We start from the raw sequence: 19,872 nt of genomic DNA, 5'->3' as shown, positions 1-19,872 counted from the left end.
AAACTGTCAAAGGTTCAAGATGTTTATTGTTAATCTTTAACTAGTACTATTTACCCATCCTCTTGAGAAACAATACTGTGCAGGCTCAGAAAGCCTGTTGGCTTAACTGAGACTGCAGCCTAATCAGAAGAAACAACATTGTCTATGTTAATGTAAAGCTCCAGCCATCCGACCTGATCAATGCAGTTGTGAAAACATCACAGGCAGTTGAGGTCCTCAATAGATGGCTGGCAAAAAAAGATATAAATATTAGAAGGCAGTAAAAGTGGGGAGGATTTACAGAGATGAAGGCATACTGTCCACTCCTCAGTCTTGACCCAAGATGGATCTCTTCCCAGAGTCTTCTTTCTGCGACAGACGACATTTTCGTCTGCAACTCATTGGCATGTTTATCTGGTTTGTAAGAATTGTACTTGTGTTTGGAAATCCTTTGCAGAATTATAATCTCTGTTACAATTACCCCTCAAAATAAATGTGCTCCATTTAAAACAAAATAACTGTGTTTAATCTGCTTCATTAGCTGGAAGTATCTCTTCCTTGGTTGGGAGGGGGGGACCCACTGCTCGAAATAGTGATTTTTGATGGTTAAACCCCTTCAGAAAAGACTGAAGTAGTTAAGTAAAGTCTTTGCATTGTAGGTTGAAAAAGTATAATCTCCTTAAAGTGATTGTTCTGATAGACACCTATAACTATAAGACTTGAGGTCTTGGCTTAAGTTTAGGACTCTAGAATGGGTACATCCAATATCATCACAGTAAGGCAGGGCAGATGTTTACAGAGCATTGCCCTATGACTGATGGCAAAGCTGTGCATCTCGTGCATGCACACACACTGCACGTGGAACCACGCAGTCTGATGTTACAAATAGCATGAGATGAACATAGAACATTACACACAGTACAGGCCCTTCGGCCCACAATGTTGTGCCGAGATTTTATCCTGCTCTAAGATCTATCTAACCCTTCCCCCCCACATAGTCCTCCATTTTTCAATCATTTATGTGGCTATCTAAGAATCTCTTAAATGTCCCTAATGCCTTAATGTTTGAATGCAAATCTCAATTGCAACCACACAGTAAGGTTCTCATAGCAAAAACAAAACCAGTCCTATACAGTTGGATTTCTATCCTCTGTTGACGGGGAGATTAGACATTTTGCCTGAGTACCAGAAGTGCCCATTTCAGCAAGGAAGCAACCATACAGAAGAAAGGAGGGGTGTCCCACACTTACTAAACGTGCCTATGACAGGGGTCACCAGTCCACGTTGAATGGGGGGGGGGGGGGTTAAAATTGATCAATCCCAGCACTCTCGCTGAGATTAGCTCATTTAACATGGACTAGTAATCAAGCCAACATGATGATAGTAAAAAGTGTGATTTAAGTACTTGTGAATCTAAACAGCTTGATTTCAGGTCCAAAGCTCCCTTTTACATCAGAGTAAAAGCACAATGTGCCTGCACATGTGGGAAGTTTCTCTGTCCAATTGTCCGTGTAGGTTACAGCACAGAATACGATGAGAAGGTGTTCCTTCTTGCATCTACAGCTCATGACTTGCTCAGCGTCCTTTCCCACGGCATGTTGGAAACTGACACTTCAGTGTCAGCAACGAATTAAATTAGTAATTTTAGAATGTAACTCTTTTATTAGATTGCTGGTTACTCTCAAAAGCAAAATACTACAGATGCTAGAAATCTGAAATTAAAGTAGAAAATGCTGGAAGAATGCGACAGGTCTGGCAGGATGAGGGGAAGTTAGGATTAACACTGTAGGCCATGACCCTTCAGCTGGCATTAACAAGCCCTCTCTTCACAGATACTGCCTGACCTGCTGAATTTTTAATCAGTGGACATTGTCGGTCATTGTTCAGGGTGTTTCTGCCATATTATTTCAACCGCAAGCTCTCAGCTCCCTGAAGCTGTTGATTTCTGCCTGTCTCAAAGGCAGTTCTAATGGTGACCCTTTCCCTTTAGCTGAAGGCATTTTTTCAGCCTGATATATAGTCATGCAATGAAAGCTAAACTGTTTATCAAATTTTATTTTTCCTCTGAACGATGCTTTTATTTGGTTTTTGAACATTTTTAAAGCAGCAGCAGCTTGCAATACGTAACTTATTTTATCCTCCCCAACCTCCCTTGTAAAGCTCAATGGCTTAAGCCCAGAACAAATTCCCCAGGTTCCGGGAATCTTATCCAAGCTTTGGCTGGGTTAGCTGGCATCCTGCTGTTATCCAGAGACATCCGATTTTACTGACTTGAATTCTACAGATGTTGTTTAAATTTAAAATTTCAACACCTTTAAACAAAAAGAAAAATGGTTTGGAAAAAGCGACTTCTCGGCAGGATTTTAAAGGTGAACATCAGTGCTTGTGAAATGAGAAAAGGAATCTTCAGCACTCCATCAGTACAGTGTCTTTCACATTTATTTTTGTGAAGCGACAGCCAGAGATTGCAATGACGCACATTAAAAAGCTACCTTGTTATCATTGGCTGGCGAAATTACAGGGAGTCAAGACAGAGGATTATATGGGCTTCTTTGGCCATAGAAAGATGAGCAAACCACTTGTTGTATACTGGGTTTGTCCTGGAAGGGCTCAAGCCCATCAAACACACAGTTTGATCCAAACCACCATGGCTATCAATAGCATCTCATGCACAAAACTGTCTGAATACTTAAATTTTATGCTTCAGAGTTTTTGCAGTGGATATTTCTGCTATTTTTGTTTTTAAAAGGTGTATGCTTATGAATTCATCCCCATTGCTAATGCAAAATGCACTATTAGTCATGCAAGCATATGGAACTTTACCTAATGGACTGAACTTCAAAAGCAGAGTACTGCAAGTGTTTGGAACTATATAGTAAGCTTAGCACTACTGATCAGAGGATTCATTTGCAGGTGCACATTTAGTCCCCAGAATCAAACAAATTTCAATTATTCTGGAGCAACAAACAATCTGCTGGAGGAACTCAGCATCTGTGGAAGGAAAGGAATTGTCGACGTTTCAGGTCAAAACCCTGTATCAGGACTGAAACATCAACAATTCCTTCTCCCCCACAGATGCTGCTCGACCCACTGAGTTTGTCCAGCAGATTGTTCGTTGCTCTAGTTTCCAGCATCTGCAGCCTCTTGTGTCTCCAATTAGTTCTGGTTTCCTCCTCACCTCAGGGTTGTCGTCTATTTTAAACAGATTAAAGATGTGCAAAATAAAAGGATATCACGCCAGTCTGAAAATAGGTCAACTCTTTCTGTCTCAAATTAAACTTGCATACTCCTTAAACAACAGTTAATGCTGTATCAATTCAAGGCATCCACAGGGCAATTACAGCCCTGGAGCTAAAGTGGAGAGAGACTGATTCCTGCTCTCAGAGGACCTATTCTGATCAAAGGCTGGGGAGGCTTGGAATTAATAGCCTGCAAATTAGGCACCTGACAGTTAAAATGGTAGGGGTTTAAGGAAAGTTATGGAAAAATTTAAGCGAAATTGGACGAACGGGAAACTGGATCACAGATTCAATAAAAAGACAATTTAGGATTCATACCAAGACATTCTTCTTTGAATAAAGTGTAATCTGCACTTGGAAGACATTGCCAGAAGTAGTAAAGGAGCCAATCCTGAAATATTTCAAGAAAACTATCTGGTCCAGTCTCGCCATGACTGACAAGGCACAAAGGCCTTAAGCCAACTGAGAATAAACAAGGTCTCAGGAGCAGACAATGTCCCTACTGCAGTTTTAAAACGTGGCAAAGAGGAACTTCAGTCACAAATTAACAGCCTCGTCTCCCCCTCAGGGAAGAGCAGGTTATATCAGGAGACCTCAGAGATGTTGTAGTCATGACCATCTTTGAGAAAAGGGACAAATACGATTGCAATAACCATAGTGGGATTTCCATGCTGTTGTGTGCCAGAGGGAAAGTCATCACCTGGGTTCTCCTCACCTGCCTTCCCCAGAGGATGAAGAACTGTTTCCTAAATCACAGTGTGGATTCTGTCCATCTGAAGGCACAGTGGACATGACCTTTGTTGTGCATCAACTCGAAGAGACAGGCAGGGAGCAGCATCAACCATTGTACGTGGCCATACCTGACTTCACAAAATCCGTGACTCGAGACGGACAATTGGTCATTGTTCTCAAATTCATCTCTGCCACATAATGGAATGCAAGCAGCAATCATGGCCAACTGATCCAGAATGGACCTAATTTCAATGCAGACTGGTGTTGAGTGTGGCCTCAACTTAGAGTTGAGCTAATCTACATGACAAATGGGAAACTGTTTGACCTATGCCATCTTCCCTCCAGAACCACCGTTTCCCCAGTTTCAACCATTGAGCTGTTGTACGCAGGCAATACTTACATATCCACACACTTTGAGGCAGAACTCCAAGTCTGCATTGGCTTGTTCACTGAAACTTACAAGAGGATGGGTCTTACATTTAACATCTACAAAACATATGTCCTCTAAACTGCCCCCATTGTACGACCCCAGAAATAGATGGACTACTATATAGTCATAGTGTCATACAGCACGGAAACAGGCCCTTTGCACTGGCCATCAAGCACCCATTTACACTAATATGGCATTAATCTAATTTTATTTTCCCCACATTCCCATCAACTCCCCCCAGACCCTACCACACAGTGGCCAATTAACCTACCGTCCAGAACGCCGTTGGGAGTTGGAAGGAAACCAGATCATACTGAAGGAACAAAAAGAGAAAATGCTGCAAACAGTCGGCAGGTCAGGCTGCAACTCTGGGAAAAGAAACAGTTAACCTTTCAGAGGTCTCTGACGAAGGATCTTCGACTTGAAACGCTGACCCTGTTTCTCTTCCCACAGATGCACCCTGACCTGCTGAGCATTTCCAGCACTTTCTGCTTTTGTGTTAGATTTCCAGTTTTTTTTTATTTTCATGCACTGAATAAACCCAAGTGGTCACAGGGAGAACCTGCAGATTCCACTCAGATAGTTGGAGCTGTGAGGTAACAGCTTTACCACTGCGCTGCCTTGCCACACTACCTCTCAGTGAAGGCAGACATTGATAATGAAATTCACCATTGTCTCCAGTGAACCAGCACAACTTTTATGGTGGGCCAAAGGGCCTGTTTTGTGCTGTATGGTTTTAACTGTCTGAGGAAAGGAACATTTGAAGATCGAGACCTCAAATCCTTCCGTAATTACCAACACCAGATTCCCAAACCTTTGCCAGATGTGTGATGGGAAATGATTACCAGGTGGACAGAGGAAAAGATTCAAGAATATTATCAGAAGCTTGCTTGGAAAAAATGTAACACTGTCATCAACTTGTCGGAGTCTCTGGCCATTGACCACTCAAAGTGGAGAAGGAGCATTCAGGATGGCATTGAGAACTGAGGACAAACGTTGGGAGAACACCACCCAGCAGAAAGAGTGACCACCTCACACACAACCTGCCCAAGTGCCGTGTAAAGCACCTCCCGGCCCACTTGTGGCATAGTCTATACTGGCCTCATCACCCACCTGCAAACCCACAGAACTGAAGAACTACAAGGCACACTGAATCCTCAAGCACTGTCTAAGAAGAGGTGGTTTCAAGAAACAATTGGATGCTATGATTGCATGATTTCTGAGGAAAGACAAGTTAAGATGGACGCACTGAGCCTTCTGTCCACAGTTATCCTGTGGATTGCTACAGCCTTTGTTCAAGAAAGATTCCACATTTCAGATCCACATCAATGGACACCAGAATATCACTATAATTAGAAGTGATTTCCAGTGTCCAAGGCTGTGAACCAGTGCTCTCTGTTGAAGATAGATCCGGGGAAATTACAGCTTCACAGGTGATATGAAGAGACTGAAAGCAACAGGATTTTTGTTCATGGTTTTTCTGGATGCATTCCTCAACAACTACTTTTTCCCATTTATCGTTGTGGAAAAGAAAGACAAAATCCAACCACCCGGGGGCTACCATTACATCCAATACCTTTGAATTTCCAATGGTACCTTCTTTGTGACACTTTCTAACTCCCAAGATCCATCAAACCCAGTGAAATACTCACAAGGTGAAATATATACAGGCACCAGCATGTACACAAGTCACTTTGTCCTTCATTTGTATACCCGGTCAGCTCGTTAACTGGGATGTCCTACTGTATACACACATTCCTCATATTCTTCCTTTTCAGAAACATTTCCAATCCCCTTTTGAATGATGATATTTCTTTCATAATCCTCCCAGTAAATTCAAGACAGTTCAAAGGTCTTCTGTTTGGTTGTATGTTAGTGACTAATAGAAAGCTGCTTGCATGAAAGGATAGCGTTCATTTTTACTATAATTCACCCCGGCACTGTTGGGCCTTTACCAAACTCACTTTAACCACAATAACGAGGTGGGCCAGCAAGAGGACATGGGAAATCTATTACTGGCCTAAGAGGAAGTGGGGTGGAGAGGAAGTTCTGAGGCTCGATGGTTCCTGCACTTTGTGAAGTCAAATGCATCGGTCTCAAACCTATCAAGTTAAGCAAATCTATGTTCCACAAAGCAGCCATTTTGTTGGGTTTGCACAATGTGAAACATACCCAATACAACCTGTACAATGTAAAGCTTAGGTAGCCTCCAAATGACCATGAGCATTTGTAAATGTTTCCCAACCAGAGGAAATATTCATTCAATTCTGATGCAGAGTCATTGACTTGAAATGTTAGTCCTGTTTCTCCCTCCACAGGTGCTGCCTGATCTGCTGAGTGTCTCCAGCATGTTTTGTTTTACTTTCAAAGACCCAATAGTCGTGGGATGGAAGGTACACGTCAAACAGCGAGGGTGGGCGAGACTCCGATGTACACAGAGATCTTGATCTGGGTTTGTGGGGGGAGGGAGGGGCTGATCTGTGTCCACCTACCCCAACCCAAACCCAAACCTGACCAGTTCCCAGGTTACCCACATACACAATATCCACTGCTTTCCTTAATCCAGTGGTTCCCAAACTTTGACTGCTGTTCAGACAGGTTTGTTTCCACTGCTCCATCTATTCCATTTTACAACTGAGCCCTGCCCCTTCCAGCTTTACTGTACCTCCCAGTTGGTAAATCCAAGCCTCATTCTCTACATTCACATACACAAGCTTCCCTTAAATTTCGTTGAAAACAAACTGTTTGCCCGATTATCCAGAGTACGTCTTCACGCTCGCTAACTCAGTCATGAAATATGGATTCCAACGTGTGTGGGTATACAATAGTTACCCAGATTTTCCCTCACTCCCTTCATGAACAGTATGGTTACACTGACCACCCTTCAGTTCCCTGCCACATTTTGCACCATTTGAACCCCTGAGATGGTGGGCTGGTTGCATGAGCAGAGACTGTGTATAGTGGGCTCACACTGCCCTGAGGTTAGAAGAATGAGAGGTGATCTGATTGAAAAGTGCGAAAATTGTTACAGAGCTTGTTAGGAACATATGCAGGGACAATGCTTTCCCTTGGCTGGGTGTCTAGAACCAGGGTCACAGTCTCATAATAGGAGGTTGACCATTCAGTACAGAGATCAGAAGAAATTTCTTCACCCAGATGGTGGTGAATCTTTGGGGTTCGCTACATAAGAGGACTGTGGAGGCTCAGTAGCTGAGAACAGTCAAGACAGGGGTCAATGGATTTTTGGATATTAAGGGAATGTAGGGATGTGAGTTTAGTGCAGGAAAGAATCAGCCATAATCTGATTGAATAACAGAGCAGACTCAAGGGAGTAAATGCTCCTGCTCCTACTCCTTACACTGTGTGCTTATGCCTGCCGATGGAGTACATGATTTGGAGCTGGAATACTCAAGACATGCAAAACCGCCAGGGGGCAGCACAGTAGCTCTGGAAGAGGGCACACCAAGAACGATGGGAAATAAATTGGATTTGTGCAAATTCTGGCTCGTTCTGAGAGTTTTGCCCTGCTGCTATTACTTCTGTGCTTCAAGGGGAAATTTAGCAACTGATTTTTCCTGTGCAGAGTGTCATGTGACGGGAACATATCTCCTACATGTGATCATGTCTGATTCACAGCCTACGTGATTAACCTACTGAATTCATTGCTTGGGCCACATTCTGTCTCTGTGTCTGAGTCCATTACATCTCTTAAATACTCTCCTGTCTCTTTACTTCAGCAGCCAGGAGTGCTAACTTGTAAAATTGACACCATTTTACACCACAGTCAATAAATTCACTTTTTATTTGAATGAAGTATATCAAATATAATCATCTGCAAGGGGCTAGTTATGCAGAATTCAGAAGTTGGCAGGTACTGAAGACTGGCTCTACTCAACACAGCAATAAATGAAACATTGGAAGACATTTTGCTTGGATCCATGTTCTGAACTTTGGACTTATGAATGGATCAAGGGCTTTGTGAATGGGAAATGATTTGAGACATTGGAATTCTGTGCTTTGACGAGGTAACTGTTTGTCTGAAGTAAACTGTAACAGATTTTGTTGGTGGTATTTGACTCAGAAAATCCTTTATTCTTCCCCAATTCTTGACACACATTGTTATACTATTGTTGCAGGTTAACATTTGCTTTGCCCAGAATTCCCTCCCAAACCTCTCCACTTCTCCATCCATCTGCCCTACTCTTGAAAAACGAGCTCTCTAACATTCATTGAGCACCTTTGCTCTGTCTGCTGCAACAGCCAGGACCTCCTGGTGGCCAGCCACTTCAATTCCACATCCCACTCCCATACTGACATGTCTGTCCACGGCCTTCTCTACTGCCATGTTGAGGCCAGATACAGGTTGGAGGAGCAACATCTCATATTCTTCCTTGGGAGTCTCCAACCTGATGGCTTCAACATTGATTTCTCTAACTTCTGGTAACCCCTCCCTTCTTTTCCCTACCCCCTTTCTCCTCCCTTTGTTTTCCCTCATTCTTGTGGCCCCCTCACCCCTTCTCTTTCCCTTCCCCAGCCCTCATGACCTGCCCATCTATTCCCCACCTCCTTCTCTTTATTCCATGGTCTACTATCCTCCTATTGGATTCCTTCTGCGTCAGCCCTTTGCCCCTTCCTCTTATCACCAATTGCATCACTTCCTTTCACTCCTCCCCCCCACTCACCTACCTTCCCCCTCTCACCCGGACTCACCCATCACCTGCCAGCCTGTGCTCTTCCCCCTACCTTATTCTGGCTTCTACCCTCTTCCTTTCTAGTCCAGATGAAGGGTCTCGACCCAAAACGTCAACTGTTTATTTCCCTCCATAGATGCTGCCTGACCTGCTGAGTTCCTCCAGCACTTTGTGTGTGTTTCTCTAACCAAGTGTTTGCTCAGAGAGTGGGCTGGAATGTCCCGTCTGCTAACGCATGGCAGGTGCTCCTCTGCTTTTCAGTTCAGAGGGTGTCTGCCTCAGCAGAGGTGCACATAGACCACCGATCCTTCCACAGCTTGGTCCTTTCTCCGCCACTCTGTCGGCCGACAGCATCTGCCGCCGGCAATCCAGGCAGTGCCAAGACTTGTCGGTGCTCCTGGCCGGCCCAATAGTGGGAAGCCTCAGGCTGAGTAGACCACAGAAGGAAAGCAGGGTAGTAGTCATACAGCATGGAAATAGACTATTCAGCCCACTGAGTCCGTGCTGACTGTCAAATACCCATTCACACTTACCCTGCATGTTTTATTGAGTGCAGATTGTTATCTTATTTAATTGAAGACCCATCTCCCATAAACCATACCTCACTGGTACACTTCAACAGTAGACATGAGCATGGTGCTTCATAGAGTTATACAGCACAGAAACAGGCCCTTCAGCCCAACTCGTCCATGCCGACCAAAGTGCCTTCCTGAGCTGGTCCCATTTGCCTGCAATTGGCCCATTTCCCTCTGAACCTTTGTTATCCATGAACCCGTTCAAATGTCCTTTGAACATCGTAATTGTGCCTGTCTCCACCATGTCCTCTGGCAGCTCATTCTGTATACCCACTAGCCTCCATGTGGAAAAACCTGCCTCTCAGGTCCCCTTCAATGTGGGAAGAGCTTGGGCGAACCCTCGAATGGGGCGAGGTGGCAGATGGCGTCTGCATCCTTGGAACCCATGGGAAGCGAGGACATTGGAAAGTTAAATATGGACTGGCCTAGCGAAAGTTGTAGAAAATAACCAGGAAATGTTGCTGGGTAGAAGGTACTTGGGATTGGGAGCAACAAACAATCTGCTGGAGGAAGTAAGCGGATCGAGCAGCACCTGTGAGAGGAGCGGATTTGTCGATGATTTGGGTCGAAACCCTGCATCGGGACGCATATCACAGCTCAGAGACACTGCTTGAACCACTGAGTTCCTCCAGCAAATTCTGTGTTGCTCCGGATTCCAGCATCTGCAGTCTCTTGTGTCTCCACTCGGGTTTGGGAAGCAGAGACAGAGACACAGGTTGGGTGGAGGGGGTGAGGCTGGCGCTGATGTGGAAAACGTTGAGAACTAATCTGAGCAGGGCCAGCGAGAGCTCAGAACCATGGCTGAAACTAATAGACAGCTGACGTTCAAAGAGAGGGCAAGTGAATAACTCTAGCATAAAGCCAGATTGCAAGGCAGAGACTCGAGGGTTGCAGCTGGGTGAGGTGCCTGCAGGGAGCTCCAGGTGAAGAAGGAAGAATGCAGCAGAGTTACCTGAGTACTGAACAGCTCGCACCCAAGGTCAGAGGTCAGAGCATCCTAGGCCTACATAGGACGCAGCCGAGCGGGAATGCGAGAGACACACACACACACATACACACACACACACACACACACACACACACACACACACACACACACACACACACACGAAGCAGGTCAGAGAGGGAATGAGCTCAAGGAGTGGGGGAGGGAGGGAGGGAGGGAGAGGGAGAGAGAGAGAGAGAGAGAGGGAGAGAGACAGAGATATGCCAGGGAGGGAGCCAGAGGATGAAGCACACGGAGCAGACCCACAGATGGCAATTGTCCACTAATGTCTCATTCATGTGGCCATTCTGCATTTCAAAAGCCCAGGCAGAATCATCTGCAAATTATTGGACGGTACTAAGCATCACAGTCAACCCTAATGCTAACCTCAGGATATAGGTATCATGGAATAATGGGGACTTACTATATCTTAACACATCAGATGGACTTACCACACAATACAGGGAAGAAAGAATATCAAGGAGGCTTTTATTATCAGTTTACATGTCCCTCTGAAGGGGTAATTTGGCTGTTGCTGAGTGGGAGACTACCACTCCTCCTTATAATGTGTCTGAATGGAACAAAACTGATGAACCCTCTCATCATTCTCTAGCTGCATATTGTCAGATGCGATCACTAGAAAACAGGGATGATAAAGCACATGAAGGAGGCTCTTCAACCCATCAAGCCATCTTTGAAATCTCCCTATCTTACTTTATCCCATTTCTTTCCCCTTACTCCAGTCACTGGTAATCGGTTTATTATTGTCACATGAATTAGAATTAGAGAAAAGCTTTTACTTGCATGTCATCCAGACAGGTTTTACTCAGTGGAGTGGCTGAAGTCACGTTCTTCCCTCTGGATCTGACCCTGCAGTTGCCACCTCTGCTCTTCCTTCAGGAAGCTGCACTGGAAGGGGTCACGGGTCAGACACTGGTGGCCTGTTGTGACAGTTCTGCCTCCAGCCCGCACTCCCCCCGAGCTAGCTGTCGGAAGCCGCTCATTTACCAGATGATCCTATTACTTGGGAAGAATTAAATTGAAGATAAATCTGTTTCAATGTGGTCTTTCTACCTGTGCTGCGAATTGAATTCCAGCGTGTCCTGATTGAGCGCGGACTCCCGCAGCCGCTCCTGGCGAGCTTTGCGACGCCGTTCTTTAGCGAGTTCTTCTTCGTCGTCATCTGTCCGCTGACTGGTCATTCTGTAGACACAAGAGAACTTGTTGTGACTACCCTCAACCTTCTCTCTCTTGTAACAGCTGCTGTTTCGCAAGTATCTTGTTTCATCAGTTCAAAATTACACCTGCTTCCAACCAGCCGCTATGAATCAATAAGAATTTGCCCCTCATTCATATTAGAAGTGATCTTCTGGAGTCCTATATGAAGCATGTAGAGGAAAAGGAAACCACACCCTTTGTTCTTGGATTTTCAATTAGCAATGGAACTGTAAATAAGCAGAGTGGTTCCTACAATCTGCAGCTTGAAAACAACCTTAACAGGAAACGTGCCTCAAATTGATCATAAGGCCTTTTTTGATTGACCCATAAGGCCATCCCAAACAAGATGAGCAAAAGTGCCTCTTTATATGCTGCAATAAATTAGCCTGCTAACCAAACAAATCAACTTTTAAAGCAACAAAGCGTGGCAGCAGTTTAACCAATTAGATGTCAGTGTTAATGCAAGTGTCAGGGGCACTGTTTACAGCCCACCAAAGCAAAATAGTGACAATCCTATGGAACATCATGGGTTATGTGCTTGTGATGACATTGGCGATCTTACTGAAATATACAAGATTGTGAAGGGGCATCACAAAGTAGATACTGAGGGGAATCAATAACCAGGGGCATAGTTTCAGAATAAGGGATTAAATATCCTGACTGGTTGCATCATGGTCTGGTATGGCAATTTGAATGCACAGGAACATAAGAAGCTGTAGAGAGTAGTGGACTCAGCCCAACACATCACAAGCACATCCCTCCCCACCATCAGTAATATCTACATGAGTATCCAAATATCTACAAAGGCAACACCTATCATCAAAGATCACCACCATTTGTGCCATGCCATCTTCTTGCAGCTACCATTGGGCAGGAGGTACAGAAGCCTGAAGTCCCACACCACCAGGTTCAAGAACAGCTACTTCCCTTGAACCTTGGATCTTGAACCAACCTGCACAACCCTAATCATTACCTCAGTATAGCAACACGATGACCACTTTGCACTATGATGGACTTTTTTTTGTTCTAATTGTGTTCTTTCTTGTATAATTTTGTATGATATATGTTTAATTTTTTTTGTTAATGTTGTGTCTCTGATGCTACGTGCCTGTGATGTTGCTGTAAGTTCTTCATTGCACCGGTGCGCACATGCACTTATGCATGTGACGATAACCTCGACTTTGACTTTAAAATGCCACTATTTAAGATGGAGGTAAGAAGGAAGCTCCTCTCTTAGAGGGTCATGAATCTTTGGAATTCTCAGCTCCAGGGAAATGTGGACGATGTATCATTGCATATTTTCCATGCTGAAGTAGGTGGGTCTTTAGGAGTTAAAAGTTAAGGGCAGAAGATAGAAAAGTGGTTCTGGGACCAAGATCAGATTGGTTGTCATCCTATTGAATGCAGAGCAGGTTTGAGGGAGGGCAAACAACCTGCTACTGCTGCTATTTGTTTGAAAACCCCCACCCAATATCCCACCGTAGGTCCTGATAAAACATAATGTCTCAAGCACCACTGCACCGTTCACTTGATCTACTTACAGTATATAATCTGCTTGACTGTACACTGAGAGGCAGTTGTTAATCCCTTACTGATATATACAAATAAAAGTTCATAATTTGAAAGCCTCACTCCCATTGCCAAGCAAACTCTGAAAAATCTAAAAATTTTATATGTTAAGTCAAGTTTCATTGAACAGTCATGTTTTGCCATGTTATATTTTAAATATTACTTCAAACTGGGAGCTGTGGAAAAAACATTTGCTGAATTGGAGTAAGAAACCTCACAGATGTCAAATGCATGGTATTTATCCTGTGATATGGTGAAACAAACATTTCAGGGAGTTAAGCAAAAAGAAACTGCAGATGCTGGAAAAATCTGAACTAAAAACAGAATGCTGAAAACACTCAGCAGGTTAGGTAACGTGTGTGGAGAAGGAAACAAAGTCAATATTTCAGGCCATTGAAAAACCAATGCAAGGTCATTGACCTGCAACATTGACTGTTTCTTTCTCCGTAACAATTTGTGTTTCTATATTGGGGGATTGTGTTGTTGAACATTGAACAGGGGTTTTACCCATTGTGGCCTTCTGGAACATATGGTTCTTATCAACCACTGAACATCTATAGCATTTCACCTGTGTAAAGACATTAAGATTAAGATCTTTATTAGTCACATATACATCGAAACACACAGTGAAATGCATCTTTTTGTGTAGAGTGTTCTGGGGGCAGCCCGCAAGTGTTGCCACGCTTCCGGCGCCAACATAGTATGGCCCACAACTTCCTAACCCCTACGTCTTTGGAATGTGGGAGGAAACCGGAGCACCCAGAGGAAACCCACACAGTCACGGGGAGAACGTACAAACTCCTTACAGGCAGTGGCTGGAATTGAACCCGGGTCACTGGTGCTGCGATAGCATTACGCTAACTGCTACACTAATAGCAAGGAACAGCAAGAATCTTGAAAACAACAGGTCTACAAAGTGGTAAATCACCTTTTTTAGAACATATTTCTGGTATGGATAAATGTGTTACAGGACATTGGATGGAAGTGCCTCACTGATGTTCACAATGCAAATCTCCTGTAGATTATTTGAAGATTATTTCTGGCAGCACTTTTATAAAATATAATGGGCAACAAATTTAATCAGAAAATGTATATTCAACAGTCTCAAAGCCTTAGAAGTCAGATTTGCCTAACATTCTTCATTGACAATACAACTTCTCTTCTTGGGTGAACTTCAGGCAGAACGGATAGATTAAATCCTCAAACTTAATTGGCCCACTACTGGCCACTGTGCTGTCAGTGCCAAGATGCTAAATTCTCGAATTTGTTACAACTCGATCTCCTTATCTCTCTTTCCTTCTCGGCCCTTTCATTTCTCTAATATTCCCCCCACCCCACTACTCAATTAGGACTCTGAGTCTCCTGCCCACCCCACTCCACCCCATCCTACCCAGCAGATGAATGCTCCCTTCCCTGATGACCTGAATCCCAATCCCACCACTCCTTCCTGAACTTTCAAACTCACTCCACCATGATCTGTCCCGTCACCCCTGCATCCTGTAACGCAATTTTCTCCAAGCGCACCACCTTTACAGACTGAGAGGAGGAAATAGTGCACAAAGTGTTCAAGATCTTTTCTATTGTGCATGAGAGCCCAGGGGTAGAACACCTTGGTTTACAGGCAGTCCCAAACACTCTGTTAAGTCATATCACAAATGGACAACTGGATATGGATGTAGTCTAGCGTTAAGGATGCTCAGGAAGTGATAAAAAAATGCTGATACTGAAAATCTGAAATAAAAACAAAAAATGTTGGAAACATTCAGCAGCCCAGGCAGCATCTGTAGAAGAGAAACAGTTAATATTTCAGGTCAAAATACCGTCATCAGAACAGTCTGATGAAGAGTCTTTGATCTGAAATGTAAACTTTATTTCTCTTTCCATGGATTCTGCCTGATCTGCTGAGCATTTCCAGCACTTTCTGTTTTTATTTTATATTTATCAAAGAAAGCCTGGGATCTGCAGGAAATCACTTTCATGGAAATGGTAATTAATACTTGGAATGGGAGCAGGCAATGGAGACAAAAACCCTGGGAATTATTTGGGAGTTATACTGTATATAGTGGGGCGGGGGCGTGTTTACATGACAGATGGATTATTTGAGCTAGAATTGCCTTTGTTATCTGTGGTAGCCTTTGGACAAAAGGTACATGAACAGACAAAGGGAGCCAAGGAGAAAGAGAACCAAAAAGATAAATTGGTAAATTTAAATTACATTATTGTCACATGTACCAAGGTACAGTAAAAAAACTTTGTTTTGCATGTCATCCACACAGATCATTTCATTACAACAGTGTATTGAGGTAGTATAAGGGAAAACAATAACAAAGTGCAGAATATAGTATAACAGTTACAGAGAAAGTGCAGCGCAGGCAGCCAATAATAAAATTGATGGAGAATTGATCGGCAGGAACATTAAATCAACTGAAGCATTTCCTTAGACTCTCAATATTTCTTCATCAAATCCTTGATTGCTCATGTCTGAAATTCAGCTCCTGGCCAAAGGGGTGAGGCAGCAGAATTCCAATAAATTATGGTATGCCAGGACATCACCCTTGCTATTTGGGACAAATTGTAACATTATTCCATTGTATATTTAACTACATTTTCTGGTTGGGCATATTCCTGAGATTTCACCACGAGCTCCCATACTGGACAGTCCTATTTCAACAATTCCATTTCATGAAAGCAAACAACCTGATTGAAATAGCCTTGGTAGTTAGTTATATTCCCTGCTTTCTCCTGCATCTCTAACATATTTACAACAAGTTTGATTTGAAACATTACTCAGCTTTTTAATCTGAAGAAGTGATCATCAACTTAAAGCAAAACACTAAAAGAGACCTCCTTTATGACCCAAGCATTTTTTTCCCTGATACCAATCAGCTTTTCTGAATTACACATACATTAATGATTATTCCTTATCTTGTATCAGGCCTGTCAGAGCTCAAACCTGCATTTTCTGTTCTTACAGCAGTTGAATAGCTATTGCTTCAAAGTAGTTTCTTAATTTGCTGTCTTAGCTTCTTCCTGAATTTTGCAGTTTGTCCAATGATCACTTTGCTAGTTTGACACTTACTCTTCAGATTTAAAACACACAGCTTCAGCTTGAGTGGATATTGTTAGGACTGTTTTTAATAGTCTCGATTGAAGTATTATTTTAAGGACATCGTATACCATTATCTCCAGACAATGAGGAAAGTACAGTGGTCTAAACATTCATTATTCTCATACAGTTCTCAAGTTACCCATATAAATTTCCCACTTGCCCATTGACAGCACTTTTAATTTAGGTTGTCAAATCTGCAAAACTATGCTGCAGTCTTCAAGGAATCGAATATTAAACTTCACTGTTAACAACCTGGCCATAAAGTTGTAGGGGCGTTATGTTTAGCTCTTATCTTCATTGAACATTTTAACTTAATTAGAGACAGGGGCAGGGTAACATTGCCTGTCAAAAAATACGATTAATCCAAGAATGATTCTGTTCATTTCCCAGCGGTGAGAGCATGGAAAAGGGGCAGTGCAAAGTGAGAGGTTATGATGAGATCTCTGGGATTAGACCCATCGAGAGCAGCAAGGCTATTCTTCACACAAATCCTCTCTAGCAATGCATTAATCTTGATTAACATTATTAAGTAATTTCTGTGTCTTAACCTGCAAAGACAGCAGGCAACAATCTACCTGCTGTCGGCAAATGGTGAGGAACCATTGGATCAATGGGCACAGTTGTCACAGGTGCTTTGTCATTGGGCAGGCTTCCTAACTGGTCTACATTTTCCAAGTATGGGGCATTAACTGCCCTTTACTAAGGATGACGGTCTTTAAAATTATATTTAAAACATTTGAAAGTTAAACCATGAGAAAGTGTTTCCTCTTCTGGAGGGAGATGATAATACAAGAACCAGGAGGAGTAGTAGGGCCATCCAGCTTCTTGAAATTGCTCCATCGTTCAGCAAGATCAATGCTGATCTTTCACCTCACCTTCATTCTCCCAGCTGATTGTTATATCCTTCAATTCCTTTGGAGCTCAAAAGACTCAGTAAACTCAGTCTTGAAAATATCCAACCAACTACAGCCCTCTGGGGTAGAGAACTTAGCAAATGTTGCCATGATTTGAATAGACGAAATATAGACTATTCTTCTTGTGGAGATCAGCAAGTTTCCCCAAAAAAGTTTCTTTATTGAAAAAAAAGAGGGCTCATTGTGTCCCTCTGAAATCAGGGGCAGTTGCTATGGAGAATATGATCTTGACGCAACTATAAAACCTCCCAGGCCACAAGAAAACGAGACCACCTCTGGAACAAAATAAAACAGTTGGAACACTGTTAAAGTGCTAATGATGTCTTAAAAGTTGCATACAGTAATTCCACTGTACTGTGCTGAAATGTTTGACCTAGCAGTCAGTTGTGACAAGTCAAATTAATTTCAGTCTAGGCCTAGTAATGGACTTAAATTGGGTGGGTCAGGCAAAGGTTCCCCTACTGCCATTTCTGTAGTCTTACGTTAAATCTCAGCTATAAAACTGCTCAAATACTGACAACTTAATTCAAGTCCCTTGAACATTGCACCCTCTCAATGAATGTATTCTTGTAGCATTTCAGTGTGGTTGTTGAGATTGGGCACAGCATCACATTGATAAACCCCAAAATGCTGCATAAATACATATTTAAAGATATTAATCTTAACCAATTGATCCACTTTGGATTAGGTTCACTTCCAAAAGCACTTAATAAAGGCCATACAAATTAAATTGAATAAAGCAGCCCCTGATGTCAATGCACAATTCTACCACAGCCTATACTGTCAAAGCATCTGAGTTATAACTTGAGGGTGAATGGCCTTTTAAAATGGTAATTTTTTAAAAATTAACTTATTTGTGGTCAGTAACTGGAATTTGTTCAGTCAGCAATTGAGTTTTTAACACAAGGAACTTTTCTCCATTTTTTTTCTTTACTAACATTTAACTTCCTCACACTCTTTAACTTTTGGTTCCACCTTACTTCTTCAATGCCTATTGTGTCATTAACTGGATAAGAAGGTGGATAAAAAAATTTTAGTTTAATATCAAAACTAATTCCTTATTTCCAATTAGACCAGAACTAAGGACCACATGCAGAAAAAAATATAATCATTAGTAAATCCATCAGAGGACTGGGGAGAATTTTCTTCTTCTCTTAAAGTTTAACAGTGAAAAAATATCCCTGGATGCTTGAGAGAATGATTAGAATATGCAACTTAGTACCACAAGGAGTTAGGTTCCACAAACAATAATGTGATGCATGATTACATAATCTGTTCTTTAGTTATTTTGGTTGAGGAATCAAAACAGTCAAGGATGTGAATCTTCACCTGCTCTTCTTTTGAGACCTTTGATAACTACCTATCAAATAAAACATACATCACATTGTGTCCTTAGATTGTAAAGTACCTTTTTATGATTTTATATATCAATTTTCTCTTAGGAATCTCTATTGTGTTCCAATTAATTGCATTGCTGTATTTAATTTAATCATTCTTTCTAATGATTACTCTTCAATGTTCATTTAAATCTTTCATGCTCTGGTGGAATAATCAGCCATTCTAGTGTTTCTCCTGCTACTTTTAGGTCCTACTCAGAAACTTTCTCTTTATATTACTCACTTTTAGGTCTCATGTAAAATTGCCTCCTTCATGGAGCAACAACAAAGTCAGGGAGCCACCTTGCTGCAACTTAGGTATTGGTTTATTATTGTCACTTGTACCAAGGTACAGTGAAAAGCTTGTCTTACAAACCGAACGTACAGGTCAACTCATTTCATTAGACTCTGGTGTCCACAATCTTGAAGAAGCATTATGTCCAAGTAGAACTAAACCCGGTGTTTTGGGCTATTTGTAACCCAAGTAACATTCAGGAATTAATGAAAGTGAATTTCATCTTGAGCAGTATTTCAAAATAGTTGACAACTAGTTTCACACTTCCCAAAAGCTGATGCCCACACTAGATTGCCTCACATGGCATACAAACTTACTGAGAATATTTCAACTCTTAATGCTGAATAATTAAAAGGCATCAGAAAATTAACTGCTCATTCAGTAACTCATCAGTTTTCTTTCCTGTACTTGCAGTAGCATTGCTGCTTTGAGAACATTACTAATGAAGTCCAAAAAACAAGCAGAGGGAGATTTTTTTGTCCAGCGAGACTATGTTCTTCCTGCATTTCTACTTCCTCTGATCTCTTCACATAACAGATTAGAGCTCTCCCAGATGAAGATGACTGTTGGGAATGTGATCTCATTCCACTTACACTTGCTGCTTTTGTGGTTTCCTGCTTACTGCACCTAATCCTGGAAGTTAAGAGGACAGCTATACATGAAACAAATTAGTTTCCTTACATGTGACTCTTGAGGAGAATGTTGGGACACTTTATTACATGAAAGGCATATATAAATGAAAGTAGTTGTGACTGGAGCT

The 19,872-nt window shown here is 42.3% G+C and overlaps 1 protein-coding gene across 7 annotated transcripts in view; it reads right to left on the bottom strand.

The window, feature by feature from the left end:
* The window catches only part of LOC127580360 (non-muscle caldesmon-like), a 186,350-nt gene that overhangs the window by 58,739 nt on the left and 107,739 nt on the right, over positions 1-19,872 (bottom strand). For all 7 annotated transcript variants that reach the window (XM_052033708.1, XM_052033711.1, XM_052033713.1 and 4 more), the window contains one exon: positions 11,706-11,834. In XM_052033708.1, coding sequence (XP_051889668.1) covers positions 11,706-11,834 — 129 coding nt within the window. The remainder of the gene's footprint in view (positions 1-11,705; positions 11,835-19,872) is intronic.

This window comes from Pristis pectinata, chromosome 19 (genome assembly GCF_009764475.1).
Source record: "Pristis pectinata isolate sPriPec2 chromosome 19, sPriPec2.1.pri, whole genome shotgun sequence".
NCBI lineage: Eukaryota > Metazoa > Chordata > Chondrichthyes > Rhinopristiformes > Pristidae > Pristis > Pristis pectinata.
This window is presented reverse-complemented; position numbering and strand designations above follow the sequence as displayed.